Source organism: Oncorhynchus mykiss, chromosome 5, assembly GCF_013265735.2.
Source record: "Oncorhynchus mykiss isolate Arlee chromosome 5, USDA_OmykA_1.1, whole genome shotgun sequence".
Taxonomy (NCBI): domain Eukaryota; kingdom Metazoa; phylum Chordata; class Actinopteri; order Salmoniformes; family Salmonidae; genus Oncorhynchus; species Oncorhynchus mykiss.
In genome coordinates this window covers 56837929-56860545 of record NC_048569.1, presented here as the reverse complement: position 1 = coordinate 56860545, position 22617 = coordinate 56837929, and the positions used below count along the sequence as shown (strand labels likewise).

The following is a 22617-nucleotide window of genomic DNA, read 5'->3' as shown; positions in this document are numbered from 1 at the left end:
TGCACCTGAGGTCACCATCAGTGCTTTTTCATCTATGAGCAGCATGGATGGCCACCCCCCAATTTTCCATCGACGGTGGGAGAAAAGGGAATCACCTGCCCCGAATTGTCACCAACACAAAAATGGAACCGTCACAGGCTGGTTTCAATAGTTTTACCAGTGTGTGGCCAAGAACGTGTTGTCCGAGTCAAGGAAGAGATGACACTGGAGGCACACCGTGACTGTACAACTACTTACTACTTTAATCAGTGCAAACATCCAGGGGTGCAACATCGTTAAGCTTATGCATGCCTCATCTGATGACGGTATTGGAAATAATATCCCTAACGGTCGTTGAACGACTGCATCTTTTGATGAGTCATTTTACAATTTGCATTTTAAAATGATAGCATTTTGACAGGTATATGCATCCATATCACTTATGATGTTTTTCACAGTTTATGCTCTTTTTAGATGGATCAGCGAACACGGGTATCCAGGCCTACCCGTTGCAGACCATTTCCTACTGGTTCAGCTGAACCTGACCTGCTTGTCGGACATGCACCCCAAAGCCAAGCAGTACACGTCTGTACCAGGATCCCAGATATGATACTACCCAAAGAGGCCATGATTACAAACAGCTACTTTTTAATGCCTCTGTACAAGGTACAAAGTAGCCACCAGTATATTGTCATGCTGTATTTGCTGCCTTGCAAACCTGATGATTAGAAGCTCCTGTGTAGATTGTACACAGTGTACAAAACATTAGGATCACCTTTCTAATATCGAATTCCACCCCTTTTTGCTCACAGAACAGACTCAATTCATTGTGGCATGGACTCTACAAGGTGTTGAAAGCGTTCCACAGGGATGCTGTCCCTTGTTTACTCCAATGCTTCCCACAGTTGTGTCAAGTTGGCTGGATGTGCTTTGGGTGGTAGGCAATTCTTGATACACATGGGAAACTGTTGAGCGTGGAAAAACCCAGCAGCGTTGCAGTTCTTGACAGACTCAAACCAGTGCGCCCGGAACATACTACCATACCCCCATAAATCTTTTGTCTTGCCTGTTCACCCTCTGAATGGCACACACACATAATCCATGTCCCAATTGTCTCCAGGCTTTAGAATCCTTCTTTAACCTGTCTCCCCCTTCATCTACACTGATTTGAAGTAGATTTAACAAGTGTCAATAAGGGATCATAGCTTTCACCTGGTCCGTCTGTCACAGAAAGAGCAGTGTAAATTCTAGACTGTTGTTATACACTTGTACAAGATATTGTTGGAGTAAAGAGCATTCATCCATCCATCCATCCCTCAGAAGAAAGCATCTCCCTTGGACTCTGCCGTAACCCAACCAAGAGGGAAATCCAAACTTGTTTTGTATACTCAATGTATTTTCAAACAGCAACTGTCAGGAACAGTGGAGGCTCCTGAGAGGAGGAAGGGGAGGACCATCCTCAGTGAATTTCATAAAAATTGTGAAACTTTAAAAGTTATCCTTTTTAGATAAAACTATACTAAATATGTTCACATGTCAACAAATCATTTATTAAAACACAATTAATAAGGTCTATAGTAACCTCAGCAGCACTATGGTGTAGCTGGAGTACAGCTAGCTTCTGTCCTCTGGGTACATTGACTTCAATACAAAAACTAGGAAACAGTAATTATGTAATTATGACAATTTCCAGAGGACGTCCTACAACCTATCAGAGCTCTTGCAGCATGAACTGACATATTGTCCACCCAATCAAAGGATCAGAGAATGAATCTAGTACTGAAAGCAGAAGCTACAGCTAGCTAGCACTGCAGTGCATAGACTGTGGTGAGTAGTTGACTCAAAGAGAGAGAAAAAGAAAACCGTTTTGAACATTAATTTCTTCCAAAATGTATAAAAGAGAGACAGAGAGCTAGCTATATTTGATTGTATTTTTGTGTTTAAACTCTCACTTAGCTAGCAAATGCAGCTAACTAGTTTAGCCTACTCAAACAACCGGCTCAAACAATGAAACGAGGATTAACATACCTGAATTTGTAAAATATAAACTCTTGTTTGCAACTGTTGGACTAATGATTACACCCTAGATCAGCTAGATGCAGGCAAGAGTGTACAAGGTGGTATTGAATGTAACACGGTCACCTTCATTACTCAAAATTGTCTCAACATTTGCACCTACGTTGTAAACTTTCATTCATTGGCTAGGTTGTAGCAACCTCATGATGGGTACATGTAGCCTAAACCTATCGATGAAACATTGAGCTGGGTGAATGGAATATGAATGACAGTCATCCAATATGCTGTAATAGAAATATGTTCAAATATATAATTAAAAAAATATAATCCTCAATCATCTTAAAAGGCACTGATCGCCACCGATCAGGAAATAACACTGATCAAAGGTTGCCATTCTTTTACAGTGTTCGATTCATCAGCTGTGCGATATGATATAAAAATGTGGAAAAACTAAATTTTGCCTACAATGGTCAGCTATGCTTGTAATAAGCAATGTATATAGGCTAATACTGAAAGTACATAAGTCTAATCCTAGTTATTTTACTACACAAAAGTATGTGGACACCCGTTTGTCGAAAACCTCATTCCAAAATCATGGGCATTAATATGAAGTTGGTCCCCCTTTGCTGCTATAACAGTCTCCACTCTTCTGGGAAGGCTTTCCACTAGATGTTGGAACATTGCTGCAGGGACTTGCTTCCGTTCAGCCATGAGCATTGGTGAGGTCGGGCACTGATGTTGGGCGATTAGGCCAATCTCAACAAACAATTTCTGTATGGACCTCGCTTTCTGCACGGGGGCATTGTCATGCTGAAACAGGAAAGGGCCTTTCTCAAACTGTTGCCACAAAGTTGGAATCACAGAATTGTCTAGAATGTCATTTTATGCTGTAGTGTTAAGATTTCCCTGCACTGGAATTAAGGAGCCTGAACCATGAAAAAGACCCAGACCATTATTCCTCCTCCATTAAACTTTACAGTTGGCACTTTGCATTCGGCCAGGTAGCTGGCATCTACCAAACCCAGATTAGTTTGTTGGACTGCCAGATGGTGAAGCGTGATTCATCACTCCAGAGAACACGTTTCCACTGCTTCAGAGTCCAATGGCGGAGAGCTTTACACCACTCCAGCCGACGCTTGGCGTTGCGCATGGTGATCTTAGGCTTGTGTGCGGCTGCATGGCCATGGAAACCCATTTCATGAAGCTCCCGACGAACAGTTCTTGCACTGACTTTGCTTCGAGAGGCAATTTGGAACTCGGTAGTGAGTGTTGCAACCGAAGACAGACAATTTTTACGCACTTCAGCACTCCGCGGTACCGTTCTGTGAGCTTGTGTGGCCTACCACTTCGCGACTGAGCCGTTGTTGCTCCTAGATGTTTCCACTTCACAATAACAGCACTTACAGTTGAACAGGGCAGCAGAAATTTGATGAGCTGACATGTTGGAAAGGTGGCATCCTGTGATGGTGCCACGTTGAAAGACACTGAGCTCTTCAGTACGGTCCATTCTACTGCCAATGTTTATCTTTGAAGATTGCATGGCTGTGTGCTCGATTTTATACACCTGTCAGCAACGGGTGTGGCTGAAATAGCCGAATCCACTAATTTGAAGGGGTGTTCACATACACTTGGCCGTGTAGTGTATATGGTTACCAACCACTGTGGGTGGAAGAGTGTGCCAGGAAGCAATTTGTTTGTTTAGTTGTTCTAAGAAACAATAGATATTGCAATGGTCTGCACGACTAACGACTGAAGTTCTTTTCAGATGCCCAGCTTCATTAATTAAAGGAAATGTTTTTTGGTCTGTATGGTATTGTCCATATTGATATTAGTGTCTAGTTTAATGATAACAAGCTGTTATGAAATAAATTACATATTTTTCATGAAATTAATGAACTGACTAAATGTAATGGTTATTGCTGCTTGTTTTCAACAGAAGTAATTAAAACTCAGTCTACGACAACTTGCGCATGGGTTTTACTTTAATGCTCGTTCATATCTTTTTCATATCTTTTGCCCCCCCCACCCAAACACACTTCTTATATTTGTATATGTTTCAAAGCAAGAATATTATAGGCACATGGATGTATGAAGAGTGATCCAGATGCACAAACTTTGAAGGAAGAGACTTTCTCAGAAGCAGGATATTCAAGGTGCCCTTTTCCTTTCAGTTGTTTCCTACCAAGTAGCAAGAGATCAAAGTGTCTTTTCTACCAGATGACCAACTGTACATTTAGCTGCCAGTGTTTTGTTATTTATACACAAAAATATAAACGCATCATGCAACAATTTCAAAGATTTTACTGAGTTACAGTTCATATAAACAAATCAGTCAATTGAAATAATACAGATATGCATCTGTTTGTCACATATCTTTTTTTTTAAATCGGAAAACCAGTCAGTATCTGGTGTGACCACCATTTGCCTCATGCAGCGTGACACATCTCCTTCTCATAGAGTTGATCAGGCTGTTGATTTTTGCCTGTGGAATGTTGTCCCACTCCTCTTCAAAGTGCTGTACGAAGTTGCTGGATATTGGCGGGAACTAGAACACGCTGTCGTACACATCGGTCCAGAGCATCCTAAGCTTGCTCAATGGGTGAGATGTCTGGTGAATATGCAGGCCATGGAAGAACTGGGACATTTTCAGCTTCCAGGAATTGTGTGCAGATCTTTGCCACATGGGGCCATACATTATCATTGTAACGTTCTGAGTGTAGTGTGTGAGAAGTCAGGCGCAGGAAGCAGAGAGTTCAGGGGAGTGCTACTTTAATGCACAAAAACGGCGAACATAAGCCAACCCCATGAAAACACAGGGCGTATAACCAAAACAAACGCCCCAAACAGGGGGACTTAAACTGTCCAGCAAAACCCACGAAATGGGAAAACACGTAACCCACAGACGTGCACACAAGTTTACACAAAACGGGTCACAATAATTAATCCCGCACAAGGAACCAGGCGGGCCGGCTGACTAATAAAGCATCACTAATTATACCCAACTCAAAACAGGTGCACTCAATAGACACACAAGGAGGGGGAGGAAATAATCAGTGGCAGCTAGTAGGACGACGACCGCCAAGCGCCACCCGAACGGGAAGGGGAGCCACCTTCGGTCGGAGTCGTGACAATCATGCTGAAACATGAGGTGATGGCGGTGGATAAAGGGCACGACAATGGGCCTTAAAAATAAAATAAAATAAAATAAAATGCAATTGTGTTCGTTGTCCGTAGCTTATGCCTGCCCATACCATAACCCCATCGCCACCATGGAGCACTCTGCTCACAACGTTGACATCAGCAATCCGCTCGCCCACCCGTCTGCCATCTGCCCGATATCTAAAAATGGGACCGACAGAGAGGGCTGCCTCGCTTTTAGTTCTTAGGAAACTTTGCAGTATTTTGTTTTTTATGTATTATTTCTTACATTGCTAGCCCATAAAATTGTATGTGTTATTACATACAGCTGGGAAGAACTATTGGATATCAGAGCGGCGGTAACTCACCAGCACTACCAGTACTACCAGCATTATGACCAGGAATATGACTTTCCCGAAGCGGATCCTTTGTTCGCACCACTCGGGGCAATTGAACTGATACCAGAGGCCGACCCAGAACAATGTTGGTGAAGGAGAGGTACTCGGAGCAGTCTTTTGGTCCGACTTAGGAGGCGCGCACACCACCCACCGCTTCCGAGTATCAGGGATTGTAACATGCTCTGTTTCACGGAAACACTGCTTTCTCAGGATATACTGTTGGAGTCTGTCCAGCCATCTGGATTCTCATCACACCGACAGGAATAAATATCTCTCCGGGAAGAGGGCGGGGGTGTATGTTTCATGATCAACGGCTCATGGTGTAGTTGTGATAACATACAGGAACTCAAGTCCTTTTATTCACCCAACCTAGAATACCTCACAATCAAATGCCATCCGTATTATCTCCCAAGATAATTTTCTTTGGTTATAGTTTCTGCCGTGTATCCTCCCTTAAGCCGATACCACGACGGCCCTCGAGGAACTTTACTGGACTTTATGCAAACTGGAACCCACATATCCTGAGGCTGCATTTATTGTAGCTGGGGATTTTAACAAAGCATATTTTGAGGAAAAGGCTGCCTAAATTCTATCAGCATATCAACTGTAGTACTCGCGCTGCTAAAACACTCGACCACTGTTACTCCAACTTCCAGGATGCATACAAGGCCCTCCCCCGCCCTCCTTTTGGCAAATCTGACAACTCCATTTTGCTCCTCCCTTCCTATAGTTAGAAACTCAAACAGGAAGTACCCGTGCTAAGGACTATTCAATGCTGGTCTGACCAAACGGAATCCACGCTTCAAGATGGTTTTGATCACGTGGATATGTTCCAGGTAGCTTCTGAAAATAGTATTGATGTAAACACTGAGATGGTGAGTGAGTTTATCAGGAAGTGTATAGGAGATGTTGTACCCACAGTGACTTAAAACCTACCCTAACCAGAAACCGTGGATAGATGGCAGCATTTGCGCAAAACTGAATGCGCAAACCACCGCATTTAACCATGGCAAGATGACTGGGAATATGGCAGAATACAAACAGAGTAGTTATTCCCTTCGCAAGGCAATCAAACAGGCAAAACGTCAGTATAGAGACAAAGTGGAGTCGCAATTCCATGGCTCAGACATGAGACATATTTTTATTTTATTTTATTTCACCTTTATTTAACCAGGTAGGCTAGTTGAGAACAAGTTCTCATTTGCAACTGCGACCTGGCCAAGATAAAGCATAGCAGTGTGAACAGACAACACAGAGTTACACACGGAGTAAACAATAAACAAGTCAATAACATAGTAGGGGGAAAAAATAATCTATATACATTGGGTGCAAAAGGCAGGAGGGTCTACAGACAATCACAGACTACAAAGGGAAAACCAGCCACGTCACGGACACCGACGTCTTGCTTCCGGACAAGCTAAACACGTTCCTTGCCAGGGCATTTGAGGATAGTTACAGTGCCACCGACGTGGCCCACTACCAAGGACAGTGGGCTCTCCTTTTCCGTGGCCGACCTGAGTAAGACATTTAAACGTGTCAACCCACGAAAGGCTGCCGGCCCAGATGGTATCCCTAGCCGCGTCCTCAGAGCATGCACAGACCAGCTGGCTGGTGTGTTTACTGACATATTCAATCTCTCCCTATCCCAGTCTGTTCTCCCCACATGCTTCAAGATGGCCACCATTGTTCCTGTACCCAAGAATGCAAAGGTAACTGAATTAAATGACTATCGCCCCGTAGCACTCACTTCTGTAATCATGAAGTGCTTTGAGAGACTAGTGAAGGATCATATTACCTACACCCTACCTGCCACCCTAGACCCACTTCAATTTGCTTACCGCCTCAACAGGTCCACAGACAATGCAATCGCCTGCACACTGCCCTATCCCATCTGGACAAGAGAAATACCTATGTAGGAATGCTGTTCATTGACGAAAGCTCAGCATTCAACACCATAGTACCCTCCATGCTCATCATTAAGCTTGAGGCCCTGGATCTGAACCCCACCCTGTGCAATTGGTACTTGGACTTCCTGACGGGCCGCCATCCGGTGGTGAAGGTAGGAAACAACACCTCCACTTAGCTGATCCTCAAAACTGGGGCCCCACAAGGGTGCATGCTCAGCCCCTTCCTGTACTCCCTGGTCACGCATGAATGCGTGGCCAAGCACGCCTCCAACTCATTCATCAAGTTTGCATACGACACAACAGTAGTAGGCTTGATTACCAACAACAATGAGAAAGCCTACATGGAGGAGGTGAGGAATCTGGGAGTGTAGTGCCAGGAAAACAACCTCTCACTCAACGTCAACAAAACAAAGGAGATGATCATGGAATTTAGCAAACAGCAGAAGGTGGAACGTTTTAAGTTCCTCGGGGTACATATTGCTGACAAACTGAAATGGTCCACCCACACAGATGGTGTGGTGAAGGCGCAACAGTGCCTCTTCGATCTCAGGAGGCTGAAGGAATTTGGCTTATCACCTAAAACCCTCAAACTTTTACAGATGCACAATTGAGAGCATCCTGTCAGGCTGTATCACCGCCTGGTACAGCAACTGCACCGCCCACAACCGCAGGGCTCTCCAGAGGGTGGTGCGGTCTGCACAACGCATCACGGGGGCAAACTTCCTGCCCTCCAGGACACCTACAGCACCTAATGTCACAGGAAGGCCAAAGGATCATCAAGGACAACAACCACCCGAGCCACTGCCTATTCACCCCCATTATCATCCAGAAGGCGAGGTCAATACAGGTGCATCAAATCTGGGACCGAGAGACTGAAAAATAGATTCTCAAGGCCATCAGACTGTTAAATAGCCATCACTAGCACAGAGAGGCTGCTGTCTATATACACAAACTTGAAATAGTTGGCCACTTTAAAAAATGGTAAACTAGTCACTTTAATAATGTCACTTTCATAATGTTTACATATCTTGCATTACTCATCTCATATGAATATACTGTATTCTATACTTTTCTACTGTATCTTAGTCTATGCCACTCTGACATTGCTCGTCCATATTTATATATTCTTAATTCCATTTGTGTGTATTGGGTATATGTTGAGAAATTGTTAGATATTGCTGCACTGTCGGAACTAGAAGCACAAGCATTTTGCTACACCCACAATAACATCTGCTAAACACGTGAATGTGACCAATAATATTTGATCTACAGTTGAAACTGGGATTCATCCATGAAGAGCACTCTTCTCCAGTGTTCCAGTGGCCATTGAAGGTGGGCATTTGCCCACTGAAGTCGGTTACGACGCCGACCTGCAGTCAGGTCAAGACCCTGGTGAGGATTACGAGCATGCGGGTAAGCTTCACTGAGACGGTTTCTGACAGTTTGTGCCAAAATCGTTTGGTTGTGCAAACCCACAGTTTCATCAGACGATCCCGCAGGTGAAGATGCCGGATGTGGAGGTCCTGGGATGGCGTGGTTAAGCGTGGTCTGCGGCTGTGAGGCCTGTTGGATGTACTGCCAAATTCTCTAAAATGAGGTTGGAGGCAGCTGATGGTAGAGAAAATTAACATTCAATTCGCTGACAACTCTGGTGGACATTCCTGCAAGTCAGCATGCCAATTGGCATGTGTTGTGTGACATAACTGCACATTTTAGAGTGGCCTTTTACTGTCCCCAGCACAAGATGCACCTGTGTAATGATCATGCTGTTTAATCAGATACTTGATATGCTACACCTATCAGGTGGATGGATTCTCTTGGCAAAGGAGAAATGCTCATTAACAGGGATGTAAATAAATGTGTGCCCAAAATTTGAGAGAAATAAGATTTTTGTGTGTATGGCAAATCTATTGTCACGGATCCCCCACGGTACTGCTGCTCATTCTGTTCACCAGTTCCGGAGGTCGACGTCACCAGCCTTCTAGGCTGTACTGAAGGTGTCATTACGCACACCTGGTTCCAATTCCTCACTGATTGTGTTTGTGTAAATGTGCCCTTTGTTTCCCCATTGGGCTGGGGATTATTGTTCCCATGTCCGTTGGTGGTGTGAGCACCTATGCGTTGTCTCAGCCTGTGCTGCGTGTTTTGTGCTGCGTGTATTACGGGTCTCGTCCCTTGTCGTTCTACAAGGTTTACCCTTGCTCTTTGCTTGGGTACATCCCAGTGTTTTGTATATGTGTTTGTTTAGGGTGTATTAAAAACCCAGATGATGTATTCCTGCGCCTGTCTCCAAATCCTTTATACCAGCGTGAAATTTCTGGGAACTTTTATTTCAGCTCAAGAAACATGGGACCAACACTACATGTTGTTGCATTTATATTTTTGTTCAGTATAGTTTTGTATAAACTACCCACTGGGCACAGACGTCAGTTCAGCGTGTAGTTTTTACATTTGGTTGAGTTGTCAACAACATGAATTCAACATGAAATCAACAAAACATTTCACCATGTCATTGGATTTTGGTTAATAGTTCAGTGAAAAAAAGACAATGCCCTTACATTGACTTTTTGCAAATCCAATACATTTTCCATGTTGATTCAATGTCCTCACATAGATATTTTCAGTCGAAATTACATGAAAACAACATTGATTCAACCTGTTTTTTTCCCCAGTGGGATGATTCTATAACAGCAAAAACCAAGTATTACTTAAACTCTTTCTTATTCATCAAAACAACCATTGGTGTGAAATGAGACAGAATCTTGGCAGTATCAGACACCACTGCATCACATTATGACTGTGAGGACAGCTATTTGTTGATAGAACCACAGGGTTCAGAGCAAATTCCATTGTCGCTTGACCCACGGAACACTGATAGTCATTACTCTGATACAATATGCTTGGACTTTCCTCTGATGCTGTCCCGGTTGCATAACTCTGATTTGTCAAAATGAAAGCGCACTTTAGCCTATATTTAGAAATAGGGGGGTTGAGATGAGGAAGTTTAATCAAGTTGGTGAATGGTTCTGTTTTATATCACGTAGATTAACAGTATTTCCAGAACATTTAACTGAACTATGATGGTACTTGTGTTAAATAGAGTTCCCTCATAATACATTTTCTTTCAACCTAAGCTCTTTTGAGGATAGTTGTAATTGACTAAATATAATGTTTATGCTACATCAGAATATGATATTTGAAAAAATGTACACTATGTACAGTATAAAGTATTCCTTGTTTTGGTATTGTGTGTGTGTTATATTACTGTTGGTAACACGTTTGTCCCATTTTGGCTGGTGTGGGTGAGGACAGAGAGATATTCAATGATTTACACATGATTCAAACTCTTCCCTAATATGCCTTGTGCTCACCATTTCTGATGTGTCTATGCAAGTCTGGATCTGTCTGGATCTGGAGGTCCAACTCTGTTCCATTGAATTTGAAGGCCTCTGGATATCAAATAATAAAATATCAACCACTACTCTTCCCTAATATGCCTTGTTTTATTTGAAACGCACACATCTAGATGTCCAAGGTTGTCCTATTGATTGTTTGTTTCACTGTGACCACATGAACAGCTTCCTTTCCAGGTCACAGTATTTCAGTGGCAGAGTGAAGTGGATTGATCATATGTCATGTTCTCCTGCCTCCTCACGGGACAAGGACTGACCAGCTTCATGTGGTCTCTTCAGCACCATGAATGGGTCTGCAATGGAACCTGTTACATGTTCACAATCAAGGCCATGCATATGTGGGAGAGGACTACAGTCTGGAGAGCATGCTGCTCTTGTCACATATGTGTCTTTGTCCTCAAATGCATTGGTTTGGTCATAGAAATACATTCCATTTCTATAACTATGGGTGTGGTATACTTTGATGTGTTTAGGCTAATGGAGATTGACTTTAACAAAAGATGTGTCTTGTATATGACAGACAGACAAGCAGGCAAAGATAAAATAATAAATCCATATAGTTCATGTTTGGAACATATATACTTTAATTAGCACAGCATGCCTATGATTTTCAAAGGGATCTTAAATGTGATTCTCCTCAGCTAAAAGATCATTTCATTACATGTTTTCAAAGGTCCAGTGCAGTCAAACATGTGTTTTTCCTGTGTTTTATACAGTTGAAGTCAGAAGTTTACATACACTTAGGTTGGAGTCATTAAATTGCGTTTTTCAACCACTCCACAAATTTCTTGTTAACAAACTCTAGTTGACTGTGCCTTTAAAACAGCTTGTAAAATTCCAGAGAATGATGCCATGACTTTAGAAGCTTCTGATAGGCCAATTGACATCATTATCACCTCCAAAGGTCTGGCTCATCCTTGGGAGAAATTTCCAAACACCTGAAGGTACCACATTCATCTGTACAAACAGTAGTACACAAGTATAAACACCATGGGACCACGCAGCTGTCATACCACTCAGGAAGGAGACGCATTCTGTCTCCTAGAGATGAACATACTTTGGTGTGAAAAGTGCAAATCAATCCCAGAACAACAGCAAAGGATGAAAAAGACAGACTACGGTTTGCAACTGCACATGGTGACAAAGATTGTACTTTTTGGAGAAATGTCCTCTGGTCTGATGAAACAAGAATAGAACTGTTTGGCCACAATGACCATCGTTATGTTTGGAGGAAAAAGGGGGAGGCTTGCAAGCTGAAGAGCACCATCCCAACCGTGAAGCATGGGAGTGGCAGCATCATGTTGTGTGGGTGCTTTGCTGCAGGAGGGACTGGTGCACTTCACAAAATAGATGGCATCGTGAGGAAGTAAAATTATGTGGATATATTGAAGCAACATCTCAAGACATCAGTCAGGAAGTTAAAGCTTGGTCACAAATGGGTCTTCCAAATGGACAATGACCACAAGCATACTTCCAAAGTTGTGGCAAAATGGCTTAAAAACAACAAAGTCAAGGTTTTGGAGTGGCCATCACAAAGCCCTGACTTCAATCCTATAGAAGATTTGTGGGCAAAACTGAAAAAGCGTGTGCGAGCAAGGAGGCCTACAAACCTGACTCAGTTACACCAGCTCTGTCAGGAGGAATGGGCCAAAATTCACCCAACTTATTGTGGGGAGCTTGTGGAAGGCTACCTGAAACGTTTGACCCAAGTTAAACAATTTAAAGACAATGCTACCAAATACTAATTGAGTGTATGTAAACTTCTGACCCCTTGGGAATGTGATGAAAGAAATAATAGCTGAAATAAATTATTCTCTCTACTATTATTCTGACATTTCACATTCTTAAAATAAAGTGGTGATCCTACCTGACCTAAGACAGGGAATTTTTACTAGGATTAAATGTCAGGAATTGTGAAAACCTGAGTTTAAATGTATTTGGCTAAGGTGTATGTAAACTTCCGACTTCAACTGTATATATTTCCACACTATGAGGTTGGAATAGCACTAGTAAATTCAGAAAATGATGATAATGCCCCTTTAAGTGTAAGAGCTGTTTGAAAAGGCCGTCTGAAATTTCAGCCTGCTGTGGTGGAATAGAGGTTTGTCCTTTCACGGTGATGTCACCATGTGGTAAAAAGGTTAACAGACCAATATGAACTAATTAACTAATTAACAAACCTCTCTTCCAATAACAGCTACTTTTCAGTTTTCCCCTCCCCACTCAGAACACTCCCAGACAGTCCTAGAATTTGTTTTGAGAAATTGCTCTTTTATAAGAAGCAATATTTGTTTCTATTTGACCATTTTTTGTTGAAAATAATCACAGTAAGGCACTTAATTGTTACCCAGAAATGATTCAGATATTGAGATTACAACTGCTGCATTGGACCTTTAAGGAAACCATCTTGAGTTTGATTTAAACCAGCAGAGGGGGTTGTTATTCACAACCACAGGAGAGAGAGACTGACTAAAGGCCACGCAATGAGAGGCCAGGAGTGGGGTACTTCCTCTGTGACATACTTGGAATTGTAAGGGGGTGTGTTAAATTTTTATTTTTTTACCCTGTTGGTATCCCTCCCTATTCCAAATTATAAATCCACAGACTCTGGACTCTGGGCTGACCAGACCCATCATCCCCACATAGCATAGCAGGACCAAGGGAAGTTACAGTCTAGCTCAAATCAGTTCCTTACAGTTTTTTTTAATTCAGCCTATCCAACACAAAAATGTATCTCATTCTGTTATGGGTATTGATACTACCAGTAACAGGTAAGCAGTGATTCTATTTTTATCATTAACACTTCACAATCAATGTGACATGCCTTCAAGCTATGTACTGTAGGTAGCCTACTGTGTGGAAGTGTATGGCATTTTAATAGGATTGTGGGTAGCCTTGGGATGTAAACTCATCTGAAAATGTCAGCATTGTACTTAACGATGTGTACATATTTAAATGCAGCCGTAGTTGGCGAAATATGATAGTTTACTAATAGGCTTATAACCTAGAATTCAAATTGAATAAAAATAATAATAAACGATCATGAAGTTTCCTTACCCTACTTTATAGTTTTGAAATATGTCAGTAATCATGAATGTGAACTCTAATTCATTGTTATTTTTTTCATTTCAGCATTTGCATTTCATATGGAGCTGAAACCAAAGAATGCACTTTTGAAAGTCGGTGATAGGCATGAGCTGCAATGCTCGGTGAAGGATTGCAATGAAAAGGTTACCATCTCCTGGGCTTTGCTGGAGGACAAGCCAGTGTTTGCGAAAATACACACCTCCGGGTCGGAATCAGTGGCGGTCTTTGACCCTGTGTCGACAGCACACGATGACACACTTCTCTGCAAAGGCAGTTGCGGAGAATCGACCAAACAACAGCGTGCGGTTGTCAAAGTATACTGTACGTCCAATCAACTTAATTCAGAATAAGCCATCATCAGCCATTGTTATAAGCCAATAGAAATGTATAATACATGCTTATAGGTTCTTTATTCATTGTTATAAATATTCTGAATGCTTATGAATTGTAATGCTTATCATGCTTAAATGCTAATACATGAAATTCTAATTTATTCATAAATAGTTTATTAATGCTTTAATAATCATGCAATGTATTGTAAAGTATTTACTGAATTAAATCAGTCCAATTGAATCAGTTTTAAATGTACATGTTTAAAGTAGGCCTTTGAATTTGAATTTCAAACATGTGCAGCTGCATGCAATAAGATCGCAATTTGATATTCCAGCATTTCCAGAGGCCCCTGTCATATCAGGCCATGACCGACTTCTCTTGGGCCAGACCAACACTCTGACATGTGAGGTGACAGACGCTTATCCTGCAGAGCACCTGAGGCTTGAGTGGCTGCGAGGAGACAGCATGCTCCAGACAGATGCAGAGTCTGTTGTGTCCACCTACACGTTCACGCCCACCCCCGAGGACAAACAGACGAGCATCACATGCAGAGCCACTCACGATCAGGAGGGTGTGCCTGATGATGAGAAGACCAAGGAAACCTCTGTTTCTCTCACAGTGCTTTGTAAGTTACTACTGCAGCGTAACTGTTAGGCAAAGGGAAGTTGCTAGTGATAGATTGAAGCATGGTTGACGTTATATGATTAATATCAAATTACCCATATAAGCACTGATCTTAAAGTCAGTGTTGTTTAGGCAGTTATTCTGCAACGACCAAATGTCATCCATAGTTCACAATTGAGGCCTACAACAACAACAACATCATTCATATATATATTTTTTCAGATGCACCACAGATTACGTCAATATCTGAGTTGACTGTTGTGAGAGTTGGTTCCAGTCCCACATTGATGTGCCATGCTGAAGGGAACCCCAGACCAGAGATACAGTGGAAGACCATTGGTCCACACGGACAGGCTGTCATAGTAGGGCAGAGCGAGGAGCTTGTCCTTACAGAGATGACACTGGTGGATTCTGGTCAATATGAGTGTGTGGCAAGCAACACCATTGGAAACATCACAGCCAGCGTGAACGTCATTGTTGAAGGTAGGATAATAACTACCTGAATTTCTAAAAATGAAAATGAATTTCTCCTTGGTCTTGTATTTTGGATAAGTTCTGTTTGGTGTCACTCTATGATAGTGTAATAGTAAGGAATCATCTTTATAGCTTTGTCTAAAAAGTCTGTTTGGGGGAGCAATCTCATTAAAACAACCTCTTAATTAGCGATCTAAACTTCTGTCTTATGTTATGTATCCTTGATGACCTTCCCCTCTGGTAGCTCCCCCAACAAACACCTCCATCAAAGTAAGCCCAGCCAGTAAGGTGAAAGAAGGGGAGAACGTGACGGTGTCTTGCCTGTCAGACGGAGCTCCGGTGGGACGGATGGTGCTGAGGAGACTCTCTGAGGACCAGGATGTAGCTCTTCAGTCCAGCAACGGCTCCTCCACCTCCTTCACCCTCTCCTCTGCCCTGCTAGCAGACTCTGCTCTCTACCAGTGCGAGGCCTTCAATGAGCACGGCAGCCAGAAAGTCAGCACCTTGCTCTCCGTTGAAGGTGAGATTTTTTTAAAATGTATATTTAGGTAACATGGTGGATTCTGGCGAAATCATAAGTTGACCTTAGGCTTTGTGCAGTAGTTATTGTAACGACTTTGGTAACCACATTATAATTACATAATTGTAGCATTGTACATGAAACAATGGCTGGATTCTAATCATGGAAACTGGAATAATGATGTTTCAAAATCATTGCCAGTATAGTTAGAGTTAATTACATGTAGGCCTAATTACACCCATGTAACCGCATAATACATTTAAATGTAAAGTGTAACCTGAAGCTGTACTGTTGTGCTGCAAAAAATACTCCTTCAGTTGAACTATAACAATGTTCAGATAAATCACGTAAGAGACATGTCCTGAGGAAAAGGTGGAAATGTGTCTTAGTCAACGCACTGAAACCCAATTTCCCTGGGGAGAGCAAACTGAGTGTTTGAGTCACCAAGCCATTGAGTCACCAAGCTTCTTCTGTGTACAAGAGCCCTAGAAAAGTGACACCCCAGATAACAGAAATAGTCAATGTTCTGTTCACATGCATACAGACGTTCGAGGGACTCCAATGTGGATTGCATGTGTTTCCCACCTCCGGGTTCGATGACATGAGTGGGTTTGAATACAGGAGATAATTATTATTATTATATAATGATTATTATTATTACTCAGAGTAATAATTAAAACCATTACCGGTATGAAGTAGTCGATGGTAAAGATTATAATAATGGTCATGATCGTGTGGAGTAGAGGGCTCAATGCTAAATGTTCATTGTTTTACCGATTTCTATAATGCTTACCTGCCTTTGTGATGTAGCTTGACTCTTTTTAATATACTCTTATGTTTGCTTTGTTTTTTCTGTTGTGGATTAAGTTGAGGCTAGATTTGATTTCGCTAAGAGATTTTCTTGCCGGATAGTGAATTGGTTTTAATTGAATTGAATTAACTGAACTGAATTGAACTGAAATGGCGCAGAATCCAATTGAACTTGATTTCTATTCAACTGAATTGAGCAGAGGAGTCATCTATCCTTTCTCCGGTGGTTCTTTTCTCTCAGCGTATCCCCTGGAGGTGGAGATGGTATCGGGGGTGATGGCTGAGATGGGATCCAAACTGGTGCTCTCCTGCCTGGCTTCGGGCTGTCCCCAGCCAGCCTTCTCCTGGAGGAGCATGCTGGACATGCCCGTCCACAGCCGCGCACTCAACCAGGACTCCCTCTCCCAGCTCCACCTGGGCCCACTTGGGCTGGCCCATGAGCAAGCCTACACCTGTGAGGCCAAGTGTGGCTCTGTCATCAAGTCCAAGCAAGCAGAGGTCAAGGTCTTCTGTGGGTATACTATACATCTTGAGAAAGATGACTTGGCTTTGTTTAGTTCAATGTATTTACTTTGAGTTTGTATGTTATGAGAAGGAAGAAAGAAATGTGCGTAGAAATAAATCACATAAATGTGCTTGTCATTGGCCACTTTTTACAGAAGTCCAATGCCAGTTTGATATAATTTATTACATTTTGTTTAGAAATGTCCAGATGAAAATAAAGTTAATTGGGGTTGTTTGTAATTTGCCTGACACTTGTTCAGTGGTACCAAGGCGTGGCACAATACATTCTAAAGGTTTATGTAGATATAGCAACTGTTTTGCTTGGTGTGGGGTAATGCTTCGGTTCACTTCACTGACTTGGAAAGAGTACAGTGACCCTTTGTAGGAGGTTGGAAGAATAAGCATCCTCTTATGAAACCGAACTTAAGACTTAAAGCCTGAATGATCACTCGAAACCATGCTGCTCTCCCACGCAACATGGGCAGAAGTCCAGTTTTTTTTTTTTTGCCGGAATGCACTGGTATCAGTAGTCTGGTTCAATGTGGGAGAGAGATTACATAAAGTGAATAATGATAAAAGTACTCCAGGGTCACTGAAGACTTCTCAAATTCTCAAATTCGGTGAAATGTCGAGTTTCGCGGAAGTGTTGTCATTGTATTAAAGTGGGTATAAGCGTTAGTGCGTTCTAAACCCCTGACTCACATGATTCTATGGAAAGGGCTGTTCCACAAATTGTGCTGATTAATGCCTTCCTTACTCTCAGTCTCTTTAAAAATCTGCTATCCTATGGAAAAGTGTCAGTTCCCCATATCGGCACGTCACAATCTGAAACACCCCATCTTTAAACCTCCAAAGTGAAGAGTCTACCCTTTTAACATGACTGACTAAGTCTCTCACAGCGCTATCTGGTCTCATGTGCTTTTAGCCACGTGTTGATATTTTCCTCTACCCATTTCTCTCTCCCAGCTTTCCCCTTGGACCCTATCATCGAGAACCCGGGACCCTTTCTGGAAGACGGGGAGGCCACCTTATATTGTTCTGTAGCCGATGTCTACCCAGCCAGTCACGTGCAGATTCAATGGCTCGATGGGGAAACGGAGCTGCACTCCGGCGTGGGTCGGTACTCCAGTGAGCTCCAGAATGTGACGTCAACGTTATCTTTTTCGGTGGAACCGGAGGACCAGGGGAGGCGGATCACCTGCAGAGTCGGTCTTCAGATGGACGTGGTCCATCAAAGTCGGAGAGAGAGGAAAACGGTGACTGTACTGGAGCTCCACTGTAAGTGGTTGTACAGATTATTGAAGTCGAGCTCAAATCATGAATTGTTGATGCCCTTGGCCATTGGGTGGATACGTTTCTTGATGGTCCTCGAGAGCCGCAGGGTGGTGCAGGCCTTTGTTCCACCCCAGCATCATAACACACCTGATCCACCCATTGTGTTCTGAATAGAGGACCATGAACAGTTGATTGCTTAAATCACTTGTATTTACCCTAGGGTGTCCACACACTGCCCTTGGAGCTTTCAATTTAGGCAATCTGTCATGCCGAACTTCAGTCCTTGAGGTGTTAATGGCGGTTGTGTCGTGCAGGTTTTGGAAGCCTTATAACCTATATGTGTTTTTATAAACCTAAACTGAGTCTGATAATTCCTGTGCAGATGCCCCCAGGGGAACCACCATCACAGTGAGCCCAGCCAGTGAGGTGAAGGAAGGGGAGAGCGTGACGGTGTCCTGCCTGTCGGACGGCGCTCCAGTGGGATGGATGGTGCTGAGGAGACTCTCTGAGGACCAGGATGTAAAGCTCCAGTCCCACAACGGCTCCTCCACCTCCTTCACCCTCTCCTCTGCCCTGCTAGCAGACTCTGCTCTCTACCAGTGTGAGGCCTTCAATGAGCACGGCAGCCAGAAAGCTAGCACACACGTTACAGTTAAAGGTGGGTGCCAGGCTTCCGGAACGCACACACCACATTCTTCTTTTAGTTCACTACCATGCATTCGTACTGGCAACAACAGGAAACTTTCCCTAACCCCAGTTCGTTTTTTTTGGTTCTTTAATTAAGGTACTGTTCTCTACGCCGACAGACCCTTTTTGTTTTCACTTCCTGTTTAGTATTGTTTGCTCTCGTGGGTTGGAGCGTGGCCTTTTCCTTGTCATGTCACAGCTGTCGGTATCTAAGAACATGATGTTTAAGTTAGCCATCGGCTGTAGTGTTGTCACACCATGCCACAAGACACTCGTATGACACTTAACACTGCACAGGAACTCAACAACATGAAATGACATAACGTAATTCTAGATAATGGTTCTATAGAGCTTGTCTCATTGACATTTCACACATTGCCGTCAGTAATTTCACACATTTTGCTCAGCTATCTACTTTATAGCGGACGGTAATGTTATGTTGTGTTGCAAACTGCCAAAAGACTGAATGTCTTACAGTATTTTGCACTGTAACTGCACTGCACCATATTCATGTTTGTTTTACATTTGTTTTCTCAAGGCATTGTCTTCCCTCAGTGTTCAGGTGTGTTCTATTTCACTTTTGTCCAGCACCTCCTAGGAATACAACAGTCCTGGTCTATCCGTCCACTGAGGTTCAGGAGGGCCAAAATGTCACTGTATGCTGTCGCTCTGTTAGCTTCCCCCCACCTGTGGTGGTTTTGAGAAAACTGGACAATGGCACAGAGCTCTACTCCCCGGATGGGAACTTCCTGCTGGTGAACCTTACGCCCAAAGATACAGGCCTATACCAGGTGAATGTGACCAATGACCTGGGCTACGAGACTAAGATCTTCAGCATTAACGTCATGGGTGAGTGAAATGGTTTAGTGTAGAGAGCTCTTTATTTCCCTTCACAGCTTTGAACCCTACGTTCAACTGAGAAATTGGAAACAGGGAGAACGGAGATATCGCTTTCTCCCCAAAACAAACAACAGTGGAATTTGAGAACAGTGAAGCTTTAAAAAGTCAAGAAAATTCCATCCACCCATAACAAACACCGGTGTCATTTGAGAGGACTCGAAAGCTGTGAAAACATAAAATGCAATTTTTGGCCAATATGCCTCGTCCTCACTATCTCCCTGTTCTTCCCATCTTCCCTTTGCCTACAGAGAAGCATTCCAGTCCTTCACCTGACTGGAACCAGATAGTCATTCCTGCTGTCTGCGTGGGAATGATGGTGACCACCACAGTCCTAGTCCTGGACAATCTTAGGAGAGCCAGGAGGAAGGGCTCCTATGAGCTGGCCAAGTGTAAGCCCAGCACTGCATAGACTAGAGGAGTCTAAAACCTGTGGCCCGGGAGCCAGATTACGGCCCCCACTTGTGCTACCAACATGAACATGTACTGTCTAAAAATGGTTCTTCAGGCAAAATGACTTTGACACTCATGATGTAAAGACATACCAAGGGACAGACTCACCTGGAGTGAACTCCTGGCCTACAGACGAGAACCTTGCCCATTGTCCCGTGTCCAGGCCTTTGGCCGTGTCTAGTCTTGACAGTTCATGCAGCTTTAGTATTCTGATCATAGAGTTCTGACCATGGAATTCCGAACATGTCATGCATCTGCACCTACATTTAAATGTGTCTACTGCGTCCCCATTGTGTCCACAGATACCCTTTTCCCGCGCTATATTCAAATGCAAGTATGCAGTCTACAAACGGTGGAATAGGCTAAATATGATAATACACAATAAGTGATGGCAGTAGCTAACTACTCAGCTAACCTCTGTAGCTAGACAGCAAGCTAACAAGCAATGCTAAAGGGATTGCAAATGGGTTACCATATCTCTAGTCAAACAAAAAATAATTTGTCTAAATATTAGGTAGTTGGCTAGGATTTTTGAGGTGCCTCTCGATCTGAACACAATCAGACCACAAAGCAACTTTTGTGCGCCTAGACCCGTCTTTTCAATGCGATCTTCGTATTCTGATAGCAGAAGTCGCATGTAAGTGTCCAGTGTAGACACGGCCTCAGTCAAAGGACAGGGGACAAGGCCTTATGACCTTTGGAAGTTACTAGAACAGGGTAAGAAATAGAGACGCACCTTTGTGGTTGGATGTTGGGCCTTCTGGATATGTGTGTATGTGTCAAACATTGACTTAGTGTGTATGTTTGTGTTTTACGGTGTATATCCGTTGGGCCTTAGGTTCCCATTTCTATAGAAACCTACGCAAAAAAACTGTAATAGGTGTAATAATCAAACTGCATCTCACTGTAATTTGCTCCATTATAATTTCTTGGCAGCTTTCATTTAAACCCATTGATGTCTAAGTGTCACAACAGTAGGATGAATGCAATATGTTACATTTCTTCAAACTAAATCATACAATGAAATTAGCAGTGATAAGAAATTGAACTTAAAAAAAAGTGAATACAATGTATTGACATTGTATATATGAACTTTGAACTATATCAGTATGATGTGTGTCAGAAACGACACTATGGTTTCCCAAGGAAAGGAATAGACAGTGTTGTGGTAATGTAATACAATATGAAAGCAACACGTATTTGCCTCGTTGTTTTGACTGTTATTTAGGTCTCTAATGTGGGCTACCCTTATTAGAAGTGTTTGTATGTGTGGAGAGGTTGCAATGTGTGTGGGGTATTTTTGTTCCCCACCATTTACTTAAATTTTGTGGGATATGAGAGCCGGTTTGGTACGTGTTTAAAAAGCTGTTTTTAAAAAAAATCAAAGCCTGTATATAACTTAATTTGTTTTGTTTATGACTGTTCGTAATCACTATTGAAGCGGTGAAAAGTTTTTCCCTGTTTTCTGTGAATTGTGTTTGAATGTAAGTTTGTTTCATTATTAATAAATATTTATTTCCATAACTAAAAGCTGTTAATTGAAATAGTAGCTTTGGGTTTTGGGATCTCCTGTTGCGGTGGAAAAAGCCAGGGGAAGTGAAGATAATTAATGGGGGCTTTTGTGTGAGTCAGCATGTTCAGCATGAATTTCACTTTCAGTTCCTGGAAGTAGTACTATGGGTGCTGTGACTAGTTAGAGCGAAACTCTCTTTCCTCACTTTTGTGATTGTCTCCCCACTTGCAATCCAAGGTGAGGATGGAGAAGGGCAAGTGGATATGAAACATTGAAATTCAAGTCAGTAACAGATTGATCAAGGTTATATGCCTTGTGCATGCTGGTTGTGGGAATAAAATTGTTTGACTATGAACTCAAATCGATGTCTTAACCAATGTACTGAATAGACCACAGCTTTGGGAAAAACTCAACCTCTTTTCATTAAAGTATCTATTCTTAGTTACAGGGAACATTGAGTTTCTCAATTACATAGTGAAAAGCTAATGAAAAGAGACCCACTTGGCTTACAGTGCAGAGAGTCCTAGGTATGGGTTCAATTTCACACCTTAAAGAAGCACTCTTGAACGCTTGTATAATTTCAGCCAGT

The 22617-nt window shown here is 42.6% G+C and overlaps 1 protein-coding gene across 1 annotated transcript; it reads left to right on the top strand.

The window, feature by feature from the left end:
* Positions 1-18098: 18098 nt before the first annotated feature.
* LOC100136253 (vascular cell adhesion molecule-like protein) lies at positions 18099-22039 on the top strand. The gene is given in 5 exon segments (NM_001124517.1): positions 18099-18481; positions 18861-19136; positions 19754-19856; positions 19859-20014; positions 20314-22039. Coding segments are annotated over 4 exon segments (555 nt in total). The 5' UTR covers positions 18099-18420; the 3' UTR covers positions 19974-20014; positions 20314-22039.
* The last annotated feature ends 578 nt before the right edge of the window (positions 22040-22617 follow it).